The 24,377-nt window shown below is 41.2% G+C and overlaps 1 protein-coding gene across 13 annotated transcripts in view; it reads right to left on the bottom strand.

Moving 5' to 3' along the window:
* Positions 1–24,377, bottom strand: part of LOC119012389 (MAM domain-containing glycosylphosphatidylinositol anchor protein 2-like) — a 254,941-nt gene that overhangs the window by 183,008 nt on the left and 47,556 nt on the right. For 4 of the 13 annotated variants that reach the window (XM_037086154.1, XM_037086158.1, XM_037086153.1 and 1 more), the window contains one exon: positions 7,658–7,944. The exons of the other annotated variants lie outside the window; for them this stretch is intronic. In XM_037086154.1, coding sequence (XP_036942049.1) covers positions 7,658–7,754 — 97 coding nt within the window. In that variant the 5' untranslated portion in view covers positions 7,755–7,944. The remainder of the gene's footprint in view (positions 1–7,657; positions 7,945–24,377) is intronic. 13 annotated transcript variants of the gene reach the window in all.

Here is a 24,377-nt window from a genome sequence, read left to right as displayed (position 1 = left end):
ACTGTGATGCACTAATGTTTGCTGCCACTTGCTTTTCTTTTCTCCTCCACTGACTCAAACAGTGTTAACTGACCTGAAGCCCAAGCTCTCTCCCACTTCTTTGACACTGCCTAACAGTTAACAAGGAGAGAGAAAATATTTCCAGCGCCGTGATCATTTAGCTTTAACAACACAACTCCAGTATTATCGTACATGCATGCTGTATGTGCATTAATAACCCAATATGTTAATCTTAAATATCACCATTATCGTCAACACTGGTCACTTTTGACAGCCCTAAATCCAAGTAATGCTGTGTTACTGTGTTGCCAGACTGAGATTTGCTTTTGTTTCTTGCAATAATTGAGCTATCCTATGATGACATGTACGCGCGCTAGGTCATGTTGGCTGCCAGCCAAAAAGCTAAACGAAGGCTGGAGGCTGAGAGTGAGAGAAAGAGAGAAAGAGAGAAAGAGAGAGAGAGGCTTACTTTCAACAAGTCGTCTCATTATTTTTAGTTTGTCTCAGTCAAAGATGCACAGGAATACTGTCATCCATTGTTAACGTGCGAGCAGCAAAATGCTTTCAATCACTAATGATACGACATCTAATTCATTGAAGCATTTCAGAAAAAGAAATGAGGAAAAAAAAAAGTGACGCTGACAGGAAGGACTCTGCAGCCAGTGATGCATGTGCTCCTGCTAAACAAGAGAAACTGGAATTCAGAGCTGGAGTGGACGAGAGCAACACAAGCTCATTGCTGGGTGCATCACAGAGGAGATGTTACCTATTTCCACAGTTTCAATCTCATTCTTCACCCTCACTTCAATGCGCTGTGTAGAAAATACGCATGGAGGGCCATTTCAAGCTGCCACGGAGAAAGACGTTGGCCGGCTACCTCGACAGAGAATATGCAGCGATGGGATCAAATCCGAGGGCCGCACCGTGAGAGGTCGACTTCGTTTGCAGCACAGATGACATCTGGACAGCTAACAGCAGAAGCTCTCTGGGTGTAACACTTCACTGGATCAGCAGCTCCAGACTGGAGCACAGCAGGGCCACCATAACATGTAGGCAGACACACATTTTTAGTTATTGGCACAGAGATGGAGAAAATTCATTCATCATATGGACTGCTTGGCAGAACTGTAGCCACTGTTAGACCCCCCACATTGCAGGTGTGCAGTGTTTACAATTACCCAAATTTAGTTTCTTCACAACATGTAGAGGAAGTCTGGCCAAAGAAAGCCTCTGGTGCCGCCATTCACAAGGTCAAATTCATTTTCCTAGTGCATTGTGGGAATCTCTTCAACAGTGCTATTCACTGTCAAGGAGACCAACTTCCTTCTTTATTATCAACCCGCCAACTCAAGGACACTGTGTCTTGTAAGACAACCTCTCAAGGACGACAGCTGGGCTCCCACGTGTCTCTGCGAAGGTATGCCCGTATTCCTAAACCTCTTATCTTTTTTGTTAATCTGTTTGGGTGGATTAAATGCATCACACTATCCTGAAATATTTGTTTTGGAGTTATTAAAACAAGAGCAGTAGTCAAAATAATAATTTCCGCCACAGCGACAGACTAATAAAAACCAACAAAAGGGGTCAATAAACCTCCTGCAACAAAACTTGTGAGTTGAGACTCTGAATTAGAGATTTCATGGAGTGTTATAACACAGTGTCTTAATAGTTTCAGACAACAACATAATGGTATGCTTCTGCTTAAACATGCAGCATAAAATGTCAAAAATAAAGTGATACCTCTGTTTCTTGTCTTATACGAATACATATCAAAATTTAAATTATAAAAATGTTTCGTTTTTTCTTGCTATTACAACATAAATGTCAAGAAATGATGGTTGTAACTATGTCATTGTTTTGATGAACGTTTTGAAAAATGTATCAAAATTAGTTGCATTTGCCAAGTATGTTGAAGCGTACTGGCTCTGAAAGCACTTTCAAGAATAATGTTGAGAACGTCACACGTATATGTACATGTTTTACAACACCATCACAGTGTCCTTTTGTGAAGAGAAAAAGACCTTGAAGGGTGGAACTGGCATTATAATGAGAAACTGAGCGGATTTGTTTTTTTCTCATGGCGGCAGTGACACACTGCAGTGCATTTCCACTGCTGTGCTAATCACAAATACCATGATCTAAGCAAGCACAATCAGGCTCCCAATTTAAACCCCTTCAACTGCATAGAAAATGTGACTTCCAGTTTAGTATGCAGCGCTACTTGGCTCGGTGTCTGAGAATGTAATTATCTCTCGGTAAAGAAGGTAAAGTGAAGCCCATGTTAGCCTTCGTGTCCTTGGCTGCACCGGGGCAGGAAAATAAATCTTCAGAACTGATCTCATTTCGGGTACATTCATTACGCGGTACACATTGCACTCGACAGACAGTAAATTACATTACTAACCCTTCTTAAAATTGCAGGTAAAGAGTGACAGAGAGGAAATCCTTATTCAAAAGTAAACTTCAAGTATTGGTTTGTATCTCTGCAGGCCTTGAATCAGCACGAAATTACACACCAGTCCAACCTCAACCACTCGAAGGGCCATTAGTAATCACTGTTTGTACCTGTGTGAGTGTACAAACACATGCAGATAATTGGGTGTTTCGTAAGAAAGATACCATTAGGGTGTAATTATTTTCTTTATCTGCAGCAGATCCTCTGCCTGATTCTGTGAGGAAAGCCTCATTGTGAATCAGAGCTCTTTCTGAAAACCACAGTAGGGCCGGCGGGCGACAGCAGAAAGCAATGAAGTATGGGTAAAGTGGTGTGTGTGAATGAAATACAAATGCCACTCCATTCAGCAGGACAGAGTTTGCCATAGATATACAACCAAATGAAAAAGGGCCACAATCACTTTAGGCTGAGTTGCGAGCAAACAAATTAATTATTTATAAACAATGAATATTGCATATTGCTCTCAAAATTGTTGTTGCCTCTCCTTCATAAGCCAGCAGATTTGATTTACAGGGCTGGAGATTCACTTCCGTGAAAGCTGAATTCTAATCACATCTTCTTACGTCAGCACACGTAAACGGGAGAAGCGTGGAGTTGATGTTTGTGACGAGAAACATGAAAAATGTATAGTGTATGTATTTCATAAAACATACCCATGTTAATTATTTGTTTTTTATTTTCGTGACATGCAACATAAACACGGTCCCTCCGGCAGACTGGAGTCTGTTTTTCACGTCGAACCGAGTCGTGTTTATGTTTCTATCATCAGTGGCCGATAAACAATGTTTCTCCGGCGGCGGCGGCGGCGGCACATCATGTTGTGTCCCTTATTTTCACCCAACATTGCCTTCTGATGTGCCCACTTTACAAAGTAATCGAGTGGTCAAACAAAGCTTGAAACAGCCGCTGTGTTACATTGGCTCTTCTATTTTGCACCGCGGTTCAGATGTAGGGTAATAATGGCTCTGCCATCTGCTCACCCGGTTGTCCTTTAAATTGTCTCTTTCTTTTTTTCCTTTCTTTTTTTTCCCAGCCCCCGATTGGCTTAAAACAAAAACATGAGTGCACGCTGCTGTTTATGCCTGGCAAGCATTCACTCTGGAATTAAAGGTACCACCACCAACAAAAGATCATTTTGAAAATATCAGTACACACATGGGTGCTAGAGGCTGATTTCACCTGTTTTTATAAAGCTTTAGAGAAGTCAGCTACACTGATTCAAAGCATTTATCCTTTTAAAATGAAAAATACAAGAATAATATGCACCAACACTACTAATGTAAATAAAAAGAATCTTTGCCTGTGTACACATAATACTTTTCAGCTTTTATTCTGTATGTGCTGTTCTTCGTCCACTCGTTGCCAATACAGACGACATTTTCTCATTCTGCTCTCCAGGGTCGGGGGCAGCAGCCTGATCCCTGAACAGGTCACCAGTCTATCACAATGCTAACACATATAGACACACCACCCTATTCTCACCTACATTAATTTATTGTTTCCACTTCACTTAACCTGAATGTGTCTGGACTGGGGGAGGCAAACTCTACACTCAGAGGAGAAAATGTTTACTCCACACAGACAGACTCCAGCTGGCCCGGGCGGGTTCAGATCCCGGGCCACTGATTCTTCCATCTATCACCTAATGCTCATTTCGATGGAAGCAGACACACGTACGAGTCACAAACCTAATACTGGCTCCAACTGGATCACAACATCTCGCTCTGAGGGTTCGTTAACAGTTCAGAAACATTCAATTAATTCTAAAACCCCAATTTATCACCTATTTTGGCTACTCCGGGGCAGCACGGCAAGGTAAAGATGATATGACGAACCTTTAGCAAACCAACATTAGCAGGAATTTGCAGGCAGTTTCCGGTCACCAGGTCAAATATTTTCTCTCCTTCCAGCTTTATTTTTCGATTCCAACAACAACTTTTTAGAAGTATATCTGGCTCTTTGGCTCCTGTCGTATCAGTTTTTTTACAACCAGCTAGTTGCCAAAAACTCAAGTTAAATGACGACAAAAAAACTGAACAATGAGCTGAAAGATATTACAACAAGTCTTCGAGTAACAGTTTTGGTCTTTTGATTTGGGGTTGTATGAGGGACTAATACTGAGTCAGTGTGTTACCTGCAGTGCAGTAGATGACTGTCATCTCGCCGCTGGTGTGGAGAAGCAGCCAGCAGCACTGGCAGGCAGCAGGGCTTTGTACTGTGAAATTGTACCAGTCTGTCTTTTCACCAACTTAAATAAGTCCCACCTGCCCGTACATAGGAATACAAATGTTTTACAGTTGAGGGTCAAATCAAAAGACCAAAACTATCCCTTTAAAGCTGTGGGGACCTACAGAGTAGAGTGATAATTCTCAGTGGGATCATAACTGATAATTACATTAACAGGAGCAGCTTTAATCTAGAGATACGTGATATATATCAGGCCAGATAATGAACAACCAGCAATGACATTATTCAAAGAGCTCATATTACATATTATTAAACAAAACTGCTTTCATTGACGTAACAAGGGCCGAATCTACACACTGTGATACCTCTGAATCAACAAGAAGGAGGAGGAGGAGGAAGACAAGTAGGAGAAGAAGAAGAAGAAGCTGAGCACACTGTTGTGGCACTCATGATGTCCGACTCCTGCACTATGTAGAGCCACACAGCGCAGACTGGACAGCCAAACATGTGGTCACCGATGCGACTACAGTCTCAAAAAATGTGTTCTGCAACGGTTCAGTGAGAAGGAGAAAAAAAAACAAAAACAACAAATCCTATTAGAGCTATGTATTATTAAATCACCCGTCGTCGCCTTTCTTACCCTCCGGTGTGCAAAAGCTAAAGATTTGAAACTTTTTAAAACACAAAAAAAGTGAAATCATCAATGATCCCATTAGCTGAAATAAGTCCATATTATGCATCCCTTCTTAATCTTTTAGCCTTTTCACACATAAATTAAAGGAATATAAACTTCAAACTGCTAAATTCATCCTTTTTTTTTTTTTTAAATCTCCCTGCACAAAGAGAGACTGATTTCAGGATCAATGTGAACTGATAAACACCAACATACTCGGCCTGTCTGGACTTCACATCAGTCAAACTCTGCTGCAGGACTGGCGTGACAGCAGCAGCCAAAATGTATCCAGGAAGACAGAGCCTGGGGGGGATCGTCACTTTGCAATGTGTCATGAAATTTCAGAGGTGAGATACTGCTTACTTTGTGGCAGGTGATGGATAGACCAGATCCCCTCCTTTTTTTTTCTCCTTACATGACATGCTTTGCTATCTGTGGACCTTGGCTGTAAAGTGAACGGTTAAAGAAAACCGTTGTTCATTTAACACACTGTCTTCATTTATGCTCCAACACTCAGCTCAGTGACACCATTGGTCAAAGCCTTGTTACACCAATTTGAGTTTGGATAACCTCCAATGAATACTACAGCTACTGCTAGTAATATTTTAACATAAATACCATATGTATGTGATACAATTCATGCATTAGTGATAAACAACAAGTGCATGGGTGTGCTCATTTCCATGCCTTTGTTCATGTACTATCAGAAATCTGGCAGAGTTTGCTGATTTTTGCAGATCTACCTTACTCAACCTTCAGTTAAAGTGGGCTTTTGGAGGAGCCACATGAGCCTGCTTTAATGTGCTCAGCCAACATCTCAAATATTCATGATGTTGTACGCTCCACAGTAACAGAGAACCGGTTAAGCGAGGCTGCTGAAACCTCATCACACAGCATCTTCTCTCAGACCACGTCTGGAAATCTAAATCTTCACCCAAAGCAACACCTGGGATGTGATCTGCTTTTTGGTGTGTATAGCTGGGAAAAAAAAAAAAAAAAAAGGCAAAGTAATTTTTAATTCAGCAACAAACTTTGCTCATTCAGCTTGTATTCCCTGTGTTCTGTGTCTACCGTGGCTGGCTGCAACTGTGTCCAAGCAAGTGAGATGTAATTTTCATGATAATAGACATTCGTGTCAGCGTCAGGTGAATCCTCACTGATCCCAGGACTGTAAATCTTCCTGCGGAGCTCACTGGGAAATTAGATTTAATCTTTTCCGAGATGCTAATTCAAATTGCATCTCAGATTAAGCTAGCATTGTTTTTTTCGCATCACTTCATCTGGATGTTGTTGCAGCGTGCACACATACCACACAACATGGATGTTGAAACAAACTAAAATTAACTAAATCTGGAGGTGGATCAGGTGGGATGATAGAATTCAATCATGTCTGTCTTCCCTCTGTAAGCATGTACTTACTTCCTATCATCATTCATCACATTTCCAAGCTGTCACTTAATTGCTGGGCAGGCATCCAACACTGTAGACTTACATGTAGCTAATAGATGTGAAATCAGAACAGACACCGGTGGCTGAATAAAGGGGGTACGAAGGCAAAAGTTGTTACAGTAGGATTTGGCAGCTTGACAGCCTGTACCATAATCAAGTGTGACTATTCACAAACTGATTACTTTGATTCTTTGATTCCTTTTAACATGAGAAGCGCTAATAGGATGACATGTACCTTCACTTCATGTAACACCAGACAGAAATATCAGAGCATGTCCATGAAGATTAATCAGCAGCAGAGGTGCATCGTGGGTTTAAAGTGCAGATGTGCGGCGATGTTTGAGCTTGTTTGCGAGTGTGTGGGAGTGTATTTTTACTCTGTAGAGTGTGTGTGTGCGCGCGTGCATGCGTGGGTTAAGGGGGAGGGGTCACGTGTCTGGGGTATGTGTGTTGACATGATAGCGTGTCTCTTGGGAGCACAGCCAAGCAGAACTGTGATATGTGGTGGGGGGCCTAATTATGGTGTGCTGCCCTCAGCACTGCTGACCGAACACTTCTAATGGGACATGCAGGTGCCAAAGAACATGAGAAAGCGCAAGGAGGGCTGCTTAATAAATAGATAATCACATCAGTTCCCCCTCTCCTCCTCCTTCTCCTCCTCCTCCTCCTCCTCCTCTCTTGATCCGGCTCAGACTAGGCTTCATTAAAGAGCAGGAGCAGCAGTACTCTCGCTATAGGAGGCTGACCGCATTGACACCTGAATGTGTTTCACTCGCTGAATTGTTCTATTGTCATAATAAATGATTCTAAAAACAGTGTGGTGCTGGGGATGTGAGCACACGCCCGGATGAGAGGATGGGTTAAGGAGGCATTCTGCAATGAATAACACTCACCGTCTGCATACAAATCGGCGCGCCGGCGACGAGAGGCCGACAACAGATTTAACATCTCAGTGAGCGGGTGAAGATGGTGCAAGCTGGCAGCTCCCATCTTCTCTCTCTCCCTCAACGCCCCGTCTTCACTCAGCCGGCCTCCCTGGTGATGATGGCGGTGGCTGCCGAGGAGCGGTGGCGATGGCAGTTCCAGCTGGCGCCCCGTTGGAAGGGCAGGTTGGGAGGGCAGCCAGCACGAACTGTCAGAGGCCTGCCAGAGCCGCGGAGGAGCCGGGCCGCTCTCTGTTCTGTTTAATACGATGCATTAACAGGGAACACACACACACACACACACACACATATACAGCAGATGTTTACAGTATCACTATACAGCACATACAGTCTCCAGTGTATCCTATAGCCATCAGTATGAGGCTGCTCGCTACATCCTCACTCACTGATAGAGTCACATCAGGATTTAGAAAAATATTCAGACCAAAATTAAAGTTGTGCAGCCTTTTAATTAGTTTTAAAGTTATAACTTTGACCTGTGAATTTGTGCCGTTGACTCACAAGCCGTTCTGACACTTCAGTATTTTTGGGGGGAAACAAAGAGAATGAGAGAGGACAAGGGCTGTCCTACGTACCACTTGACGAGCTTTGAAGCTTCAGTGAGAATTTCCTGCAACTAGTTAAAGGTTCTGTGGGAGGGTGGAGGGGAGAGGCACACACCAATGTCTCCTCAAACTTGCAGTCATTATTTGCTTTCATGCTATCACTGTAATTAAGAGTCTACCGAGGGATGAGGACAGGAGAGGAAGACATCAACTCAAAAGTCAGCATGACGGGTGAGTTTTCAGACAAAATTCAACGCAATAGAGGAACTTCAATTTCCTTTTTCCTCTTTTTATAGCCAACAAAAGTCCCCTTTCCATTCACAAAAAAGTAAAAAAAAAAAAAAAAAAAACAAACCCTGAAGTATTCTAAGACGGATTTGGACGTCAATAACCATGGCAACAGTGGAAAGCTTCAAAGCTGCATGATGTGGTAAAAAAGCAATCACACTGTAGACTTTAGACTTTTATTCATCCCACGTCGGGGAAATTCACTTGTTACAGCAGCAGTTAGACAGACATACAATAAGTACAAGACTTAAAAAATACTAAAAAAGATTTAGATAGAAGCGACAGATACAAAATAGAAAGGACTGCATGCTATGAGCATTATATACAGTGCACTGTAAACAGGATTATATACAGGCACTGATTATTTTGACTTATATTACAATTGCCAAATAATTCACAATTAACAGGGATGTTTTTGCATCACAAAAGAAACTCATTTGACATTTGTTGCCTGCACCAAACAAACATGTTTTCTTACAACTGAAGGACAGGAATAAGCCAGCGAATCTCTGCAGCCTTACAATACCTCATTATGATGCTGTCTTGTCAAAACATTTTACCTTTATTGAAAATGTCCAACTTCTGCAATTTGTATATTGCACTTGGCCATATTAAGTTTCAATAAAATTTCAATTAATTCTGGGAGGATGGGTGACTCACTCTGCTAATTTTTGGCTGGCGAGATCTAATGCATCACACTCACACTCTGTTCTCGCCTTTATGCAAAGACACGTACAACTTTTACCGTTGTCTTCTAGTCAATATGAGAGTTTATCTATTTACTGTTTTTTTCTCTCATTGCCTTCAAAAAAGCCTCCAAGATAGAATATTTATTCAAAGTTACCATATTAGTTGTTTCCTATCATCTAATTTAATCTAACTTTGCTCTGTTCAATACATAGCAACAAAACTTAACACAACCTCCTGTTGTCACTACATCACAAAGTTTTCAGCACCGACTATGTTGCAAGAACAAATTACCCCGTTCCACTTTTTGGTGCAATTCATCCTACTTTATACCTCATTCTAATTAAGTATTGCACAAATGTGCCCTGCAGTTCTCACTGAGTTCGTGACTGAAATCTGTGTGTAATCAGCCCATTGCGCACTCAGCTCCTGGTACCAAACCTCCAACACAAACTGAACCACACTTATAGTTCAGAGGAGGGATTTCTATGAGATCACTGAGCTCCACGAAGTCTCTCCAAGTCATAAACCTGTCTGTCTTTCTGTCATGTACTCTGTCTGTCTGCATCCCCCACTGTCTGTCTGTCTGTCTGTCACTCCGTCTCTCCACTCATTAACAGGGTTGTGTCTAGTGAGGCTCAGCGGACATTACATGCACCATCTATTTGCCAGATGTTATTGCTTACACGGTGGCGATTTCATAAGGTGCTGTGACAATTTCATTAACTTGGGGGAAATCAGATTCTTTCCCAGAGAAGGAGAAAATGGAGAGGCAAAAGGGGGGGATCTGAAACGACGTTACATTGGCAAGATGGGGGAGGAATACATCACCAAGGAATTACTGAGCACAATAGACACGGCAGAGCCATTCTCCTCTATTTTAATGAGATATGCCCAGCTCAGGCTACCTGCAGTCCTGTAGGTAAATGAAAACGAGCCAGGATGACATGCTGAATTGTTACTGACAAGAACCTTGATCTGTTAGCGATGCGGCTGATTTTCCTTCCAGCCCCACTATGGATTCAAATTTTCAAATTGAGAGGCGTCGGATGATATCAGATGTACCCCATTTCAGGAGCGTATTGTGCCCACAGAGTCGGCTGGCTCACTGTTGAGAGGAGAGAGATTGTGCTGAAGCTCCACCGTCACGTGGTTAATGGGGTTTCATTGAAAGCACAAGACGAGGGGCGATAGCCCTCCCTGATCACATTAGTCACATATCGATCAAGCTCCTCTGTCTGCTTGGTAAAAGGTGAACACACGAGACGTAATCCTGTTAGCAGCTCTTTCCCCAAAACACTTGCCCAGATCGAGAGGCATCTGTGATAAGGCTTTCTTATCTGCTTACATCTAAGGTTTCACTAGAAGAGATGTTTACAAGCTGCTTTTATTCATCGTGCATCTAAATTCACAATATGCTGGGGGTTTTTTTTCCCTGAGGATCAGAAATGCAAAAAAAAAAGTTGTTGTCTGTGTCTTTATCACTTTTAGAGTCTGTATCTTATCTTTACACACACCTACAGTACACATACATGCGGCAGTGGAGTTATTACAAGCCGCATATGCACACACGCATATGTAAAGTGTACATAAAGAGAAAGTCCTCGACAGCAGGGTGTGATTGCTGAAACAGATGAAGAGATAAAGGGGATTCATCAAAAAGCACGACGCTTAAACTCAGTGGCCAGTGATGCATAATTCATCACTGATCAAATTTGACAAGTTCTTATCTTCCAGTTTGAGGTTTGTTGTGGAACAATGCTGCGACTTTTCTTTCCTTTATTTTTTTTTTCCTTTTTCATTTTACGGCTGCATTGTCTCAGGCTGCTGCGAGAGTGCGAGTAGTCTAATTTCCATTTTTGCACTCGGGCCACATTAGCATACATTCCTCCATGCAGTAGAGCGGGAGGGAGCGGGGGGCAACTGGGGTCCTCATCAGATAGGATTAAAGAAGAGAGTCTGCTGGAGCAGAACAGATTTAGGCAGAGACGGGCAGAGATAGCGGGGAAGGGAGAGAAGAGGTGTACATGAGGGATGGCGAGGAAGGGACAGAGAACTAGCTAGACCATGAAACATGAGTCTTCGACCTAGCACATGGCTCCTCTGCAGTACATCTGAACCAGTTATTAGATGGTATTTGGGTCTCTTAGTGAAAAGCCGTGTCTGCTCAGAACTAGATCTTTCTTCATTGTTAAAATCAGTACCACAAAAGTCCATTCTCTCACCCAGAGTCACCCCATCAAATCTGTTCATATCAGACCCTGAAGCTGAGAGGTTACAGGAGGTGATATTCTGCTTGTGTGATTTAACGTCAGATTTGTTCTTAGTACAATGTCGTTTTGCCCTTGTAAGGTACATTTGTGACAATGATTTTCTGCTGCAACTCAAAAACATAGACAATTTAAGTTGCACTCATACGATGCCAGACAGAGATATTTCATAGCGTTCAAAGGCAATGGACTGTACAGTGGCAGACAGATGAGTTTTCACACTCAGGATGACTGATTTGGATGCTCACAGTCACACAGGCTTGAGCCAAGATGAATAGCCAACAATTTAAAGGATAATTCAGAGTTTTTATTTCCCCAGTTTCTGCCATCGTAGCACTTTGGTCAAATGTTGTCAGCTACTAAAGTTCTACCTTTTTCTCTCATCCACAGGGACCCTTGTGCAAGTCAATCAAAATATAAAGCAATCAAAAACCAATCCCCTTTCAAAACGGTTCTTGGTAGGATATTTATAACCCAAGTAACTGTACATGATTAGATTTCCCCTAAACTCCATTGTATTTTTGTTTTGTCTGGCAGTCCAGCTATTGCCATCTTGTTTTTTTTTGGAGCCAGAAGTGGCCATATTTGGATGAGAGGGTGGAGCTTGGTAGTGTATCCTGATTGGATCTGACTGAGAACCAGAGGACATCCCTTAGTGGTGTCAATCAAAAGGTAGACACACTCCTTTATCATCTTCTAATCTAACTGGAACAAAATGTACATCATGCCGTATCAAGGTAGCAACCACAAAAACCCATTAGGAAACTGTATGCTGGGGTATTAAATCACGTGAGTAGTGGGGTCATTTTCAGACAGATCTATAGATATTTCACACAGTCAGTGATCCGGCAGCCTTGATCTAAACATGATGTTTTAATCTCATGGAAACCAGTAGTTGAAAATGGGGATGGGTGATGGGAAAGTTTGATCCCCGTCTTTGTTCAAGGGTGACACTTTTGACATCTTCTAAGTTGATGCCATGTTCATTCAGTGGCCAGATTCACTGAGAAAGTGGTGTCGCACAAATATGTGCAGTGGTTCTCAATGACCTTGTGGCCACAATCTGTGTGTATTCAGATCATTACACAGTCAGCTCTTGAACTGATCATGACCTCTAGACGCATTCTGCAAGAGAAGGGGAGCTCACTGGCATAGTTCATTGGTGGGAATACTATGAAATCACAACGCTCATATAGGAATGATAATATAGCCACCTTTTATTCCAAAAATATTCGCCCAGAAAATGATGATATGGTGTGGTTTTGGTACAACTATATAATGCCAATAAGATTTTCCCATAAGAGTGTTTGTTTGTTACAGTATAATCAGATATCTCGTTCGATGGTTACTAATCTATTTTCTACATTCTGAGAGTCACTTAGTTAAAGCTCTATAGTTTTATAAGTGCACACATTTTCAAATAACTGAATTTTGAATATATTAGTGATGTGATTACTTTATGTCTAATGAGATTTCTGCAGTATGAAGTATTGTTTCTCTTCCCAACAGACCCTTTTCTTGCAAATCCAATCTTTTTCCACGCAGAAGTAAATGTATGAGTATCAGTCAACACAGCAGAAAACATAATCATTTTCTGTGAACTTGTCTCCTGCTATTATTCTGCTCTTATTATCTCTCTTAGTGATGCTGCCTTAAATGCAAAAAAGACGTGATTTCCATATGCCCTCCTCACTTTTGAAAATCCTATTTTTATCCCCCTCGATTTTTATAGTTTCATAAATAAAACATTTATTGAGTTTGAAGGCTCATTGTTGACATTGTAAAAGGTAGTTGGAACGTTTTGTCAAGCGTCTTTTACGTAATGTGATTATTTGGTTAGCCCATTATAGTGCAGTAGTTAACAGTATGTGGCTTTTTTGAATACCATACTTTTTCTATGTATTGTAGGATTATATAGGATTTAATATTTGAAAGTTGATTAATATACATATAAAAATCATGAAAATAATATTTTTCTTATCTGTACATATTGTGTTTGGACCACCTCTCAAAGTCTGTCATTATCAATATATCATCAATATATTATTTTATTGCACATTTTCTGATGGATTATAGAGATGCACCATGTGTAAATTGGGAAATTTATATTGTCATCATTATCAGTGTTGGTGTAATTAAAGCCAACAGATAAGGACAATAAAACTGAATTGCTTTAATGCCCTACATCTTCTCTGGTGTGCATAAACTACAGGTTTAACTTCTTTAAATACAAAAATCTGACATTATTAGTAAGCTTTCTCTTTATCAGCCATTAGAAGCAGGTAAGCATCGGTCTTGGATGAAAAAGATCCATATCTAGCATCCCTACCCCAAAGCCTCTACCTCTTGAGGTAACTTAAGAAGTCTGAATTACAAGTCTTGTCATTTTTTTTACACAGAATCAGTAGAGATCATCCTGACTGGAAACTTCACAATATGGCATGGGTTGTGCACAGAGAGGCTCAACAGTGGATTATTTAAAAAATGCCCAGAGCATCATTGGTACCTGTTAACCTGTGTAGCCTCTATGCCTCAACATGTCAGAACCAAATCATCTGTGGAATCCACGCGAATCCCAAGAACCAAAGGTTTTCCAGCATAACAGTGGATTGCGAAAAGATGATCAATGTTATTCACTTCACATTTCAGTGGTTTTTACTGTTGTGGCTATATGGTTGATACATAAAAAAGGATTTTATGGAGATTCTGAAAGTGTCAATGGGAGAGTTCATTCCAATCATACAGTAATCGAACCAATCAGTGATTTTCTTTTTTTTTTTTTTGTGAGACTGAATATGTATGTTCTTCGAAGACCAATAAATGAAAGTGAGAATTAATTAAAATAAAGATTTGCACACAGTTACATTTGGTCATGCTTTCCATAAATCAAATCATGTCAGTAACCTTCCCGACTGCATTGGGGTCAACTTCTTGATTGTAAATCATCTTCAAAAGCATCACAGCTTATGAATAGCACAAGAGATTTTCCCTGAACCCTTAACAGATGGGTATAAAACCAGACTTTGATGTTAACAAGTCATTTGGATTGCCGTGATAACACACACACAGAGGGGTTACAAGCAAGTGTGATAGCCTTTGCTGCCTTCAAGACCAGGATTATTAGTATGTTGTTTAATAGTGAGATAAGACTAGTGAGTTTGTGTGCAAGCATCACAGAAACAGTGGGACTGACCGGGTTAATTCCATAAGAAGCTCTGAAAAGAAACATGTGGGGGTTTTTTTGCTACTCCTTGCACACTATTCCTGCAGCAGCATGCACAAAGAGTGCAAAGAGGAAAGACACAAATGGATGAGTGATCAGCAGAGCCTTTGAGTTTGTAGAAATCAGAGTGAGAAAGCAAGCAGTAGGTGAGGGGCAGGTGGGGAATCCAACGCTCCATATTGAACGTCCTCAAAAGATGCTCGGTTGATGCTCAGTACTTCTCTTAACATCAAGCAAATACAGACTGTACAAAGTCTTCCAGATAAATTGCCCTCCATTTTAACCCAGCATTTCAAAAGATCTTGATTTTTTCCAGAAACGTGTCGACCATTTCATCTCCGACCATCCATCTTGGAAACAAAATAAGAAATACAGAAGCTCAGCTAAATTCAGTCAGTCTGGCTACAGCGAGATTTTGTTTACTCCGCAATATCAAACAGACATCAAACAATAATTCTTTGGTGACAGAGCACAGCGAGCTCCATTGAGTGATGAATATTGCATTCATGACAAGTAGTTTTCCAGCAGTGATTCATTGCCATATTTATGAGGTCAGCGATTACAACACTATAGGCTGCAGGCATCATGTGGCTTTACATGATGTCGTGCCACCCATCCAGTACATTCATGGCCCTGGTTCCCGTCTGTCTTAACCTTCAGCATCACTCATCAGTGCAGGTCCATGCTCTCTCTCTCTTTCTCTCTCTCTCTGTCTGAAGAGGTCACACACACTCCTCCATGATTAATTCACCATCTCATTCCGCCGCTCCAACCGGATCTGTTGAACATCAATTATGGACCTGTGCGCTTGTGTGTAAAAGTTTTTTTGGTCTGACACACCTGGATCATACAAGACCATCTGAAAAATGGTCAGTGCTGTGGTGTGTGTGTGCGTGTGTGTGTGTGTGTGTGTGTGTGTGTAAAAACTTAATGTAATGTAATGTAAAAACTTAAAATATATGATCTGAAGTATTCCTCAGAGCAGCTGCAGCTCCTTTATGTACAGGAGTAAACATATAGTAATTATTAATCATATGTAAATAAAGAAATTTAAAGAAAGAAAGACATTTAAAAATAAACAAACCAGATATTGAATTTAGACGTAAAGATTTCATCGTCAGAATTGTGTTGACTAGAAACTATTGATTCTTGTTGCAGTAGCCTACTGTGTTGGCAGATATGAGATCACTGTGTTGGAGCAGTTTAAACTCTTTGCAACTAAACTCAAAGTTGATCAAACTGCTTATTTTCCATGTAAGACATATCTCCCACTTTGCGCGTTGACCCTTTATATCCATTGGATACCAAATCTACGTGTTATTTTCTTACAATGCTGTTGTTAAACCTTGACTGTGCCTCTTAAATGACAAAGTTTTAATATGTAACCAATATCTTTCCATTTTAAAAACATAAGATATGCAAACAGACCCATTTGCTTCAAGCAAAGCAAAGCTTAATCTTTTAAGTCTTATTTTCTTAACTAGTGAAAAAACAAAAATGTCTAAGTTTAACAATCTCTGTCAGATTAATTAGATGATGTAGATCACTAATGGAAAACGCTGCCGTTACTTACATACCATCTTGCATTTGTTAAAAAATTATATGAATTAAGTTTCAACTACAAAGTTTAGTCATCAGCCAAAGTTTACACAAGATACTTGAAAAATACTGTTGTGCTAGACCTCGCTATCAAGATTGGGGAGGTTAACTTAACATACAGTTATTTATTACCTGTTAAAAATGAAGTCTGTAACCAAGTGGCACAATATTAAAGTCATTTAACTTACTACAATACCAAATATTCAAATAAACAAAAGAGAAAATAAATAACTTGCACTGTACTGTGATATGTCAATGTTCTCTGCTTTACAGGCAATTCAAGCATTTTTTCACCAGAGGCCAAGATGAATGATGAATGATGAATGAAATGGCAGCTGTAAGATTAGCTACGGTTTAACTTGAGGCTGCCAACTTTTCAACGGAGGAGAGGACACGGCTGCAATACGTGCCGTTGATTCTTGTTCACTTGTGCACTGTCAGTATTCTCTATTTGCACCGTTAGTTATGAATTTCTAGAAAGTGGACATGAGAGCATCTTAAAAGTGTGAAGTGGGTGAGCATCACAGTCAATGTGTGAGAGATGGCCGAGTTGTATGCCGTTACTCCCCAAGCCTTTATACTCTAACATACTATGCTGCACCGAATTCACTATCAGTTGATATGAACAGTTCTGTTCCAATATCTTTGACTATTCTAAAAATCTGTGGTTTCGATGTATTAAATAAGTAGAAAAGTTGTTGCATTGAATAAATGTATCAACAGATTTTAAAGACTTTCTGTGCTTCATTGGAGGAAAACAGCAGTACATATAGTGTATTTATTGTTCCAAAACGTTAGACCCAGTCAGTTCTTTTACACTGTTTTTCTGTCGTCTAACAGATATGACCATGAACTTCCCCAGTTGATTACTACTCCCTGTTCACCAGCATGAAAACATGTTGAAGTAAAAAAAAAAAAAAAAAAAAAAGACAAATATCTCAAAAATGGGCCAGTGTATGAAAAAACAACATCTTTGTCTGTCTTCTCTGGCCTTCAGATGCAGTGGTGGACAAAGTGAAAGTCGCTGGGACCTTGCTGAAATTAATCTACACTTTCTGGCACAAAAGAAAAACACAGGCATTTGCAGTTGGTATGATACACCCACTGTAGCTATAATAGTGTCACACCCACAAGCAAAGACTTGCCCTGTGGCCAAGGATTCTCCATCTTTGCCAGGTGAGATAATCCCATGGAGGGTATTCATCAGATTGAAAGAGACAAGACTTCACTCCATCTTTCCATCACAGTGGTTCTAACTGGGAGCCTCGCTTTTACCAAGAGCCGGGGGGCGAGGAAGTCTGTTCAACTTTTAAGTCAACTCTTCAGCTCTTGCGAGGGGATCTAAATTAACATTGCTTTGTGAGGTGCAAGGCATATGGTTTTTGAGAAAGGGGATTTATGAAGAAGCTATCGGCGCGGGAGCTTTATACCGGACAGTTTGCATTCGAGCCGTTACGCTCAGTTGAAAACTTATTTCTCGCGGCATCAGCTCTTAGAAACACTAGGGAAATCCTGGTGGTACGGAGCTCTACGACGAGCGGGGTTTCATCTTGGCAGGGAGAGTTTAGGTTTAGTGACCGGTACTTTTAATGCAGTGACAGCAGCAATATAATGAGTCCTGAAGATTGCTGATTCCTCTTTAATGTGCCCCACACAGGAAATCACCAAAACTCTAGCTGCTCATTATCCACATGGCTGAACATAAAATTCTCTACGTTGATATGAGTTGTAGGAGCACAAGAACATACCTAGACATGCATACGCCCGCACGCACACACTAGCGCACAAATAGACCTCACCCCTCTACCCACTCTTTTCCATCTTATATTTCCAGGATGACTGAGCTTACCGCATTCCCCCACAGAGCCCTTCTCCAAACTTGCAGAGTGCTTGAGCAAACACTGTGTACCAGGCCAATTAAAACTCCTGTGGCGTGGGCGAAGGGGTATGGCACCATGGGATGGATAGATGGGGCGTAACGACCCATTTGGGTAATGACCATCTTTTTCCCTCACCCTCCCTCCTCCTTATATACACCTCTCCTTCATCTTCTCCCCTCTTTTGTATTTGTGCCCCCCCCCCCACTCTTTTCTCTCGCTCTCTCTCCATGTTGATTGTCTGTCACTCCCTCGGTGCTCCTGGGAGCCGCTAATTGCACCTCTTGCACTCCCCCGCTTCCCCTCGTGTCATAGGATGCCGATTGTGGCGGGTACTCACTTTAAGCGATCAATGGCGCAAGTTGCTAAACAGCCCCGCACAGAGCTGACTGCCAGCAAGGCGGCCGTGGTCGATGCAAGGCGCTTTATGCGGCGTGTTTGTTTATGCATGTCAGAGGAGTCTTCGCACAATGCGTCACACGCCGCACAGCACCTTCAGCTGAAGCGCTCTGTTAGGCAAAGAGCAGAATTTTTAGTAGTAGAAAGCCCCTTCATCCTGATAATGAAGATAACCCAAATGTGAAAAAAAAGGCTAAAATAAGTTGAAAGTATGAATCGATCCAATGGCATAAACATTCCTTCTTCGGTGTGGAAGAGGCTTAAATGGAAAGTTTAAACCTTTTCAGTCATATGAAAGGATGACATCTTCTTATGTGTCGCTGTCAGGTGTCATGGCGGCTCCAGCTGATAGTCTTGCAGCATACTCCGGAACAAACAGTGAGTCGGCATAAAGGAATGATGACAGAATGTGACAAATTATCACTCTCAACTTGTCAATCATCCACACCCAGGGGATGTTTGTTGTGACACAAATAGCAGCAGTAAACTTAGTCACAGGGAAGATGACATTTGCAAAGGTTTGGGTTACGTCCTTTGCATGCAAGGAGCTGTTTTTATTCTACCAGCTCTCTTTTGTGTATTAAAAACGGTGGAATGCTCTCTCAGAGGATTGAGGCCACGTTTCTCACAAAAGGAAGCGGATTGGTGATAATGATGTCTCGTTATCATCTATTCACCCTCACATTCTAGCGCAGACACATCCGACCGCATGCAAACAAACACCGCCGATGATTGCGTTCACATTACAAAAGTGCATTATAGTTTGTCTCCTCCAAGTCTTTATTTTGGCAAAATGTCTGCTTCAAGACGCCTCCTGGCGCATCGCTAAAAACAAGAAGGGATCTTTTTGGAGTTAAACACATTGCAGTTGTGAAAGAGCTGTCACAAATGATCTGCTAATGTGATTACAGAGTGATACCCCTGAGCGCTGAATGTGAACAGTTGAAGAGGAAGCGAGGAGGAAGAGCGTTTTTAAAGTCAGATGATGTTTGGCAAAACGCTTTGACATGGCAAGGAAAAAAAACAAAAAACAAATGAGAGCAGGGTGAGAGCAAACGTCTTTCAGCACTGAGCGATTTGCTGCTAACATCACGACTTTAAAAACCCCAGACAAAATGAAAAATGATCACTGCGGAGACGTGCTGCTCTACCTCTCCCTCCGCTCACTCGTTCTCACTGCAGTCCTACTGTAAAGGCTGACATTATCATCGCCTAATTATGCTCTACGTCTCTCATCAGTTTCAAATCTAATCATGTAGAAAATTAATATTTCAAAATCATATTTTCTGAGCAATATTCAACTCTATTCATGTTTGCTAATGAGAGAGGCGTAGATACACCAGACAGGCTGATGTACTCTTTAATTATCCCCTTCTTGCCTTCTCTCTACATTACACAGGATCACTTCACTGGCTACTTCCTTTTGACCAAAGCATGGAGCAGTTCGTTTGTATCTCCACTAGAGCCAAAATTGAATCAGAAAGTGCTATCTGTTTGATTTAATCTAAAGGAAGGATCCAGTGACAGCAAATATAAACAGAGTTGAGGTTGTACATCAGAGCAACCTGCAGTATCATGAACATATCGATGTATTTTGAGGCTTTTGTGTCCCGTCATGTAAACTTTGTTGCCTCCTGAATGAGAAAATGTAATAACAAATACATTTCTAGAGTCAAAAAGGCAAGTAGAAAAGACCTGCAGCATCATTAGGAGGTTGGAAATAATCACAGTGTGTTTGGCTGATCATGCATACCAAATGCAGATCAAGCTAATTGTTAAGGGAGTTTATTCCGATCATCCGTTAATGACACTAACCCTTCAGCTAGGTGCGCGAGGTTTAAAGAAAAAGTCGTGTTCAAACTCTGAATACAGATCAGAAGGCAGTGGGGTGTCATTAACCTGAGTGTGATGGCTCACGAACCTGCTAGTTTTGTTGTAAGTTGTAATCTGAACTTTTAAAACTGCACATAATGGAAAATTATGGTTTAAAATGTGGGTCCTTTTCTCGTCTCGTCTTGTGAGTTATAATAATATAGTAAAAATCTACCAGATCAGGTTTGGGGCCAATATCAATATTATTAAGCAGACTGAATATCACCCATCCATTAAATACAGTTTCTTCATCTATGCCAAACTGCAGTGTGAAAAAATATGTCTACTATCAGTGATTTCTTTTTTAAGGGTAAGACCAGCAATTTTACACATTAAAGTGTGTTAACAGGTCTGGGGGAAAACCTACTGCATATGTGAAGAAGTAGTATAAAAGCCTTTCGTGGTTCCAGAGGAAACTGCACAAAATCTAATAAATTGCCTCCGGTATTGCAGATTAGTGGCTAAGCTGCATTGTGGGTAATGTAGGCTCCTAGATGAAGAAAATAAAAGGCAATCTCTGGTAGCACTGTACCAATTTTAGTATTTCTTTAAACTGTCCATAGTGAGACCAACAGTGATATAGGAGTGTAATCCTAGAACAGTGGATACCTCTGGAGCCTCAATAGTCTATATATTACTTTTTCAAATGTACAGCAGTGCTCCACAAGACCTGTAAACACACTTTTAATATGTGAATTTTGTAGAGTTAACCTTTTTTCAAGGCAGGTTGTTTCTGTAGCACTACAGCCATCCCACACAGTTCAACACCATGTGCTACACCAAATTTATATAAGAGAAATAGAGAGCACTCAGAGGGCACTGGCAGACTAATTTGCAAGTATGTATTAGTCTGATCCCGCAGAGTTCATTTTAGACAGACCAAAATGCCTCTGTATGCAGCTGGATAGCGTGACCTACAACCAATCAAAGCAACAAAGCATGACCGACAATCAATCATCAATCAGAGCAAAGACACGTGTGACGATCGTTGAGTGACATCTGCATGTTCAGGCAGTTCCTGGTCTGTTTTCACGTGGGAAAAATAGTCAGGAAGGTTCTCAATCTGCATCGAAACAATACATTAAAATCTGTTTCTGTAGACGGGCAGGAAATGTGCCCAGACAATAATCTCAAGGAAATCTGTCAGCACTTGAGGGTGACCAGACATATCTGGCAAATGAAAACAAACAACAACAAGTGAGCCCATAAAAGAGCTGGTAACAAAAAGTTTCACTGGAAAGCTATTAAAATCAGGACACTTGGAGTCTGTGCAAAACAATGTTTTCTTACATCTGAAGGACAAGATTTGTGGGCCAGAATTCTATAGTACTTCATCATTCTGCTTTTTTACTCACACATTTAACCTTTATCAAAACACTGCAGCTTCTGTGATTTAGGCATTGCACTTGATCATATTGTCCTTTCTATGATATTTTTATCAAGTGTACTGGCAAAACTGTTATCAAATCTAGGATTGGTTTGGGCAGTTGTGGTATCATAATGCATTTGTACATCTAAGTAATCACGAAGATCCGGGAACTTGAAGACATTTTTACAAATTTAGCTCAATTGGGTGACGAGCACAAATGCTCAGATGGTCCGAGTTAGGCCCGACTATCTAACCCACTTTAATAAAAAGGGTAAAAACAACAGTGATTGTATCCAAAATGTTGGAAATAATCCCTCACTGGACAGGAATACTGTGTGCAGAGTCGAACCAGAACATTAAGTCTTTAAACTGGATGCTATTCAGTGTGCAGTGTGGAGTATAATTTCACCGTTTGCCTTTGTTCCTCTTCCAAAATAATTCTGGCTAACCTGGGGGTTTGTTTAAACCTGTCTGCTCCCTATTTCTTGCCCAAACTTCATTTCAGGAGACATATTCCAAGATCTTAGCAATTAACTTGGTGAGCACACCCATATTATTACCAAAAGGAATGACTGTCGAAGTTATAATAATAGAACTGGAATCTACCTTTGAAGCCAGCCCAGTCTGAAAAATGGTCTTATCTGATTACTGATGCTGATTACTTTGCTCTAATTAACAGGAACACATTCTACTTCAACCTTTGTGACCATGTCATTTTGCAGCCTCCCTTCTGATAATTTCTAGTATGAACTACTTGAAGTTTTGCTCTAACAATAGACAAATGAACTCTCAAAAGGTCCACTTATATTAATGAGATGTACAACAAAAAATGCATGTAACTCCTCTTTGTGCCCTTTGTACAGTACAAATCAGCTAAATGGGCAAATACCGGGCGGTCACCTTGCCAGGGTTTGCTGACATGGAGATTTGTAGCCTTTCTAATAGGTTCAAGTCGTGAATATACATCGTTTTCCTGCAAACACTGTCACACTTGAAAACCTTTGCCTTGCCAGCACCACACTTTTGTCAAATTGTGTTTACGGAAGACATTCATGGATGTTTGCAAGTGTGACGTTCCTTCAGTGGAAACCTCAATCAAGTATAGTAACAAGTCAGCAACAATGAGTAGAATCTAATTATTTTAAGGTTTCAGGACCTGCAGAACATTTCTTTACACAGGTAATCAGAGAAGATTATACTTCAGAATCAACGTCTACATGTCACCATTGCTTTAGCATTGAAGGTAGGTGATTCAGGCCAGGTGTAATTCCTCCCTCCGTCCTCTCCTGGTAATTAGATAATGCTTCACTTCTGCTGGCATCTCACACTTGATGAACGCAGTCCTGGGAGATTACTTCTCCACAGCAGCAGACAGGCTGGATTACCTAGACAAATTAATGGCTCTATAATTTGATTTTCCCAGGATTGCAATGCCTAAGCGACTCCAGCAGAGAGCAACGGTCTGAATCAGCCCTGCTGTGTGGTGGCATTAGCTAATCACATCTGCATGCTAAAGAGACCACTGGGCCACAGGGAAACAAAAGGCTCCACAGAGGTAGGAAATGGGAATGAATGCCTCCTGGAAATGATCTGTTGGTTGAACCAGCAGGGTTCTTGTCTCAGAGGTACGACTTGAGGTTTAACCGAACAAGGTTCACTCTCAAGGATGCAAGAGGCAACGTAAGAGGTAAATCTGTTGTAGAAGGAAGAAGGACAGTGCACTCTGGGTGGTCACTCGGCCCTGCCAGAGTGCCTGTTGCGCCTGAGATCAGCCTGCAAACACTTGTCAAGTGTTTCTGTTGTTAACCATTAACTCCATTAGAGAGCCACAGATGTGCACACAGTACAGAATGAACACAAGCAAGTAAATCCTCAGCTGAACTGACACCTTTTCTCAGCTCTGTATCACTAAATTCAAGCTGTTTTCCGCTTGCTTTACAGATGCATCAACCTCACAAAATAAAAGCATTAGCTTCCCAAAATAAAAGCCGTACATACTATGTGCGTATACCTTCTATGACCCACACTGTTGTACAGCCTGTTGCAAGCCCATGAAAACAATGACATTATAAAGAACTGGTGTTTTGCTGGTTCACAGTGCTAATAAAAGTTGCAATGGCAGCTCTACCACTTGCACAAGTCCCAATGGCATGTAATTAAACTGTCTCATCAGGGAATCCTAGGCTTAATGAGCATCTCACATTTCAACAAGTAAACTGCTGCTGCGGAACAGTTGTGAGCTCAGGCAACCATTCCCAATCCATTCCCGGGGGTAATTCTCTCTGAATGAGAGTTTTGCAATTTACTTGCAAATAATTTGGCTTCTCTGAAGCCCCGATTCATTCTTTGTATGTGTGCGTTCCATATGACTGATGGCTGAGCTCTGAGTGACTGACGCTGACTGACAGCCAATCAGGGAGGCAGCTTTGCCCGTCCAGGAAGTCCCATGTGTGCTGACAGTGCAGGTTCGATCGGTTCCTGCACAAGGTTTGTTTGCACGCCGCCCACGTACCGATGCACTCAGAGACGATGGCTTATCA

The sequence above is a fragment of the Acanthopagrus latus genome, chromosome 22 (genome assembly GCF_904848185.1).
Source record: "Acanthopagrus latus isolate v.2019 chromosome 22, fAcaLat1.1, whole genome shotgun sequence".
NCBI classification, from domain to species: Eukaryota; Metazoa; Chordata; class Actinopteri; order Spariformes; family Sparidae; genus Acanthopagrus; species Acanthopagrus latus.
Note: the sequence above shows the minus strand (reverse complement) of the source record. Positions and strands in the feature narration are given on the sequence as shown.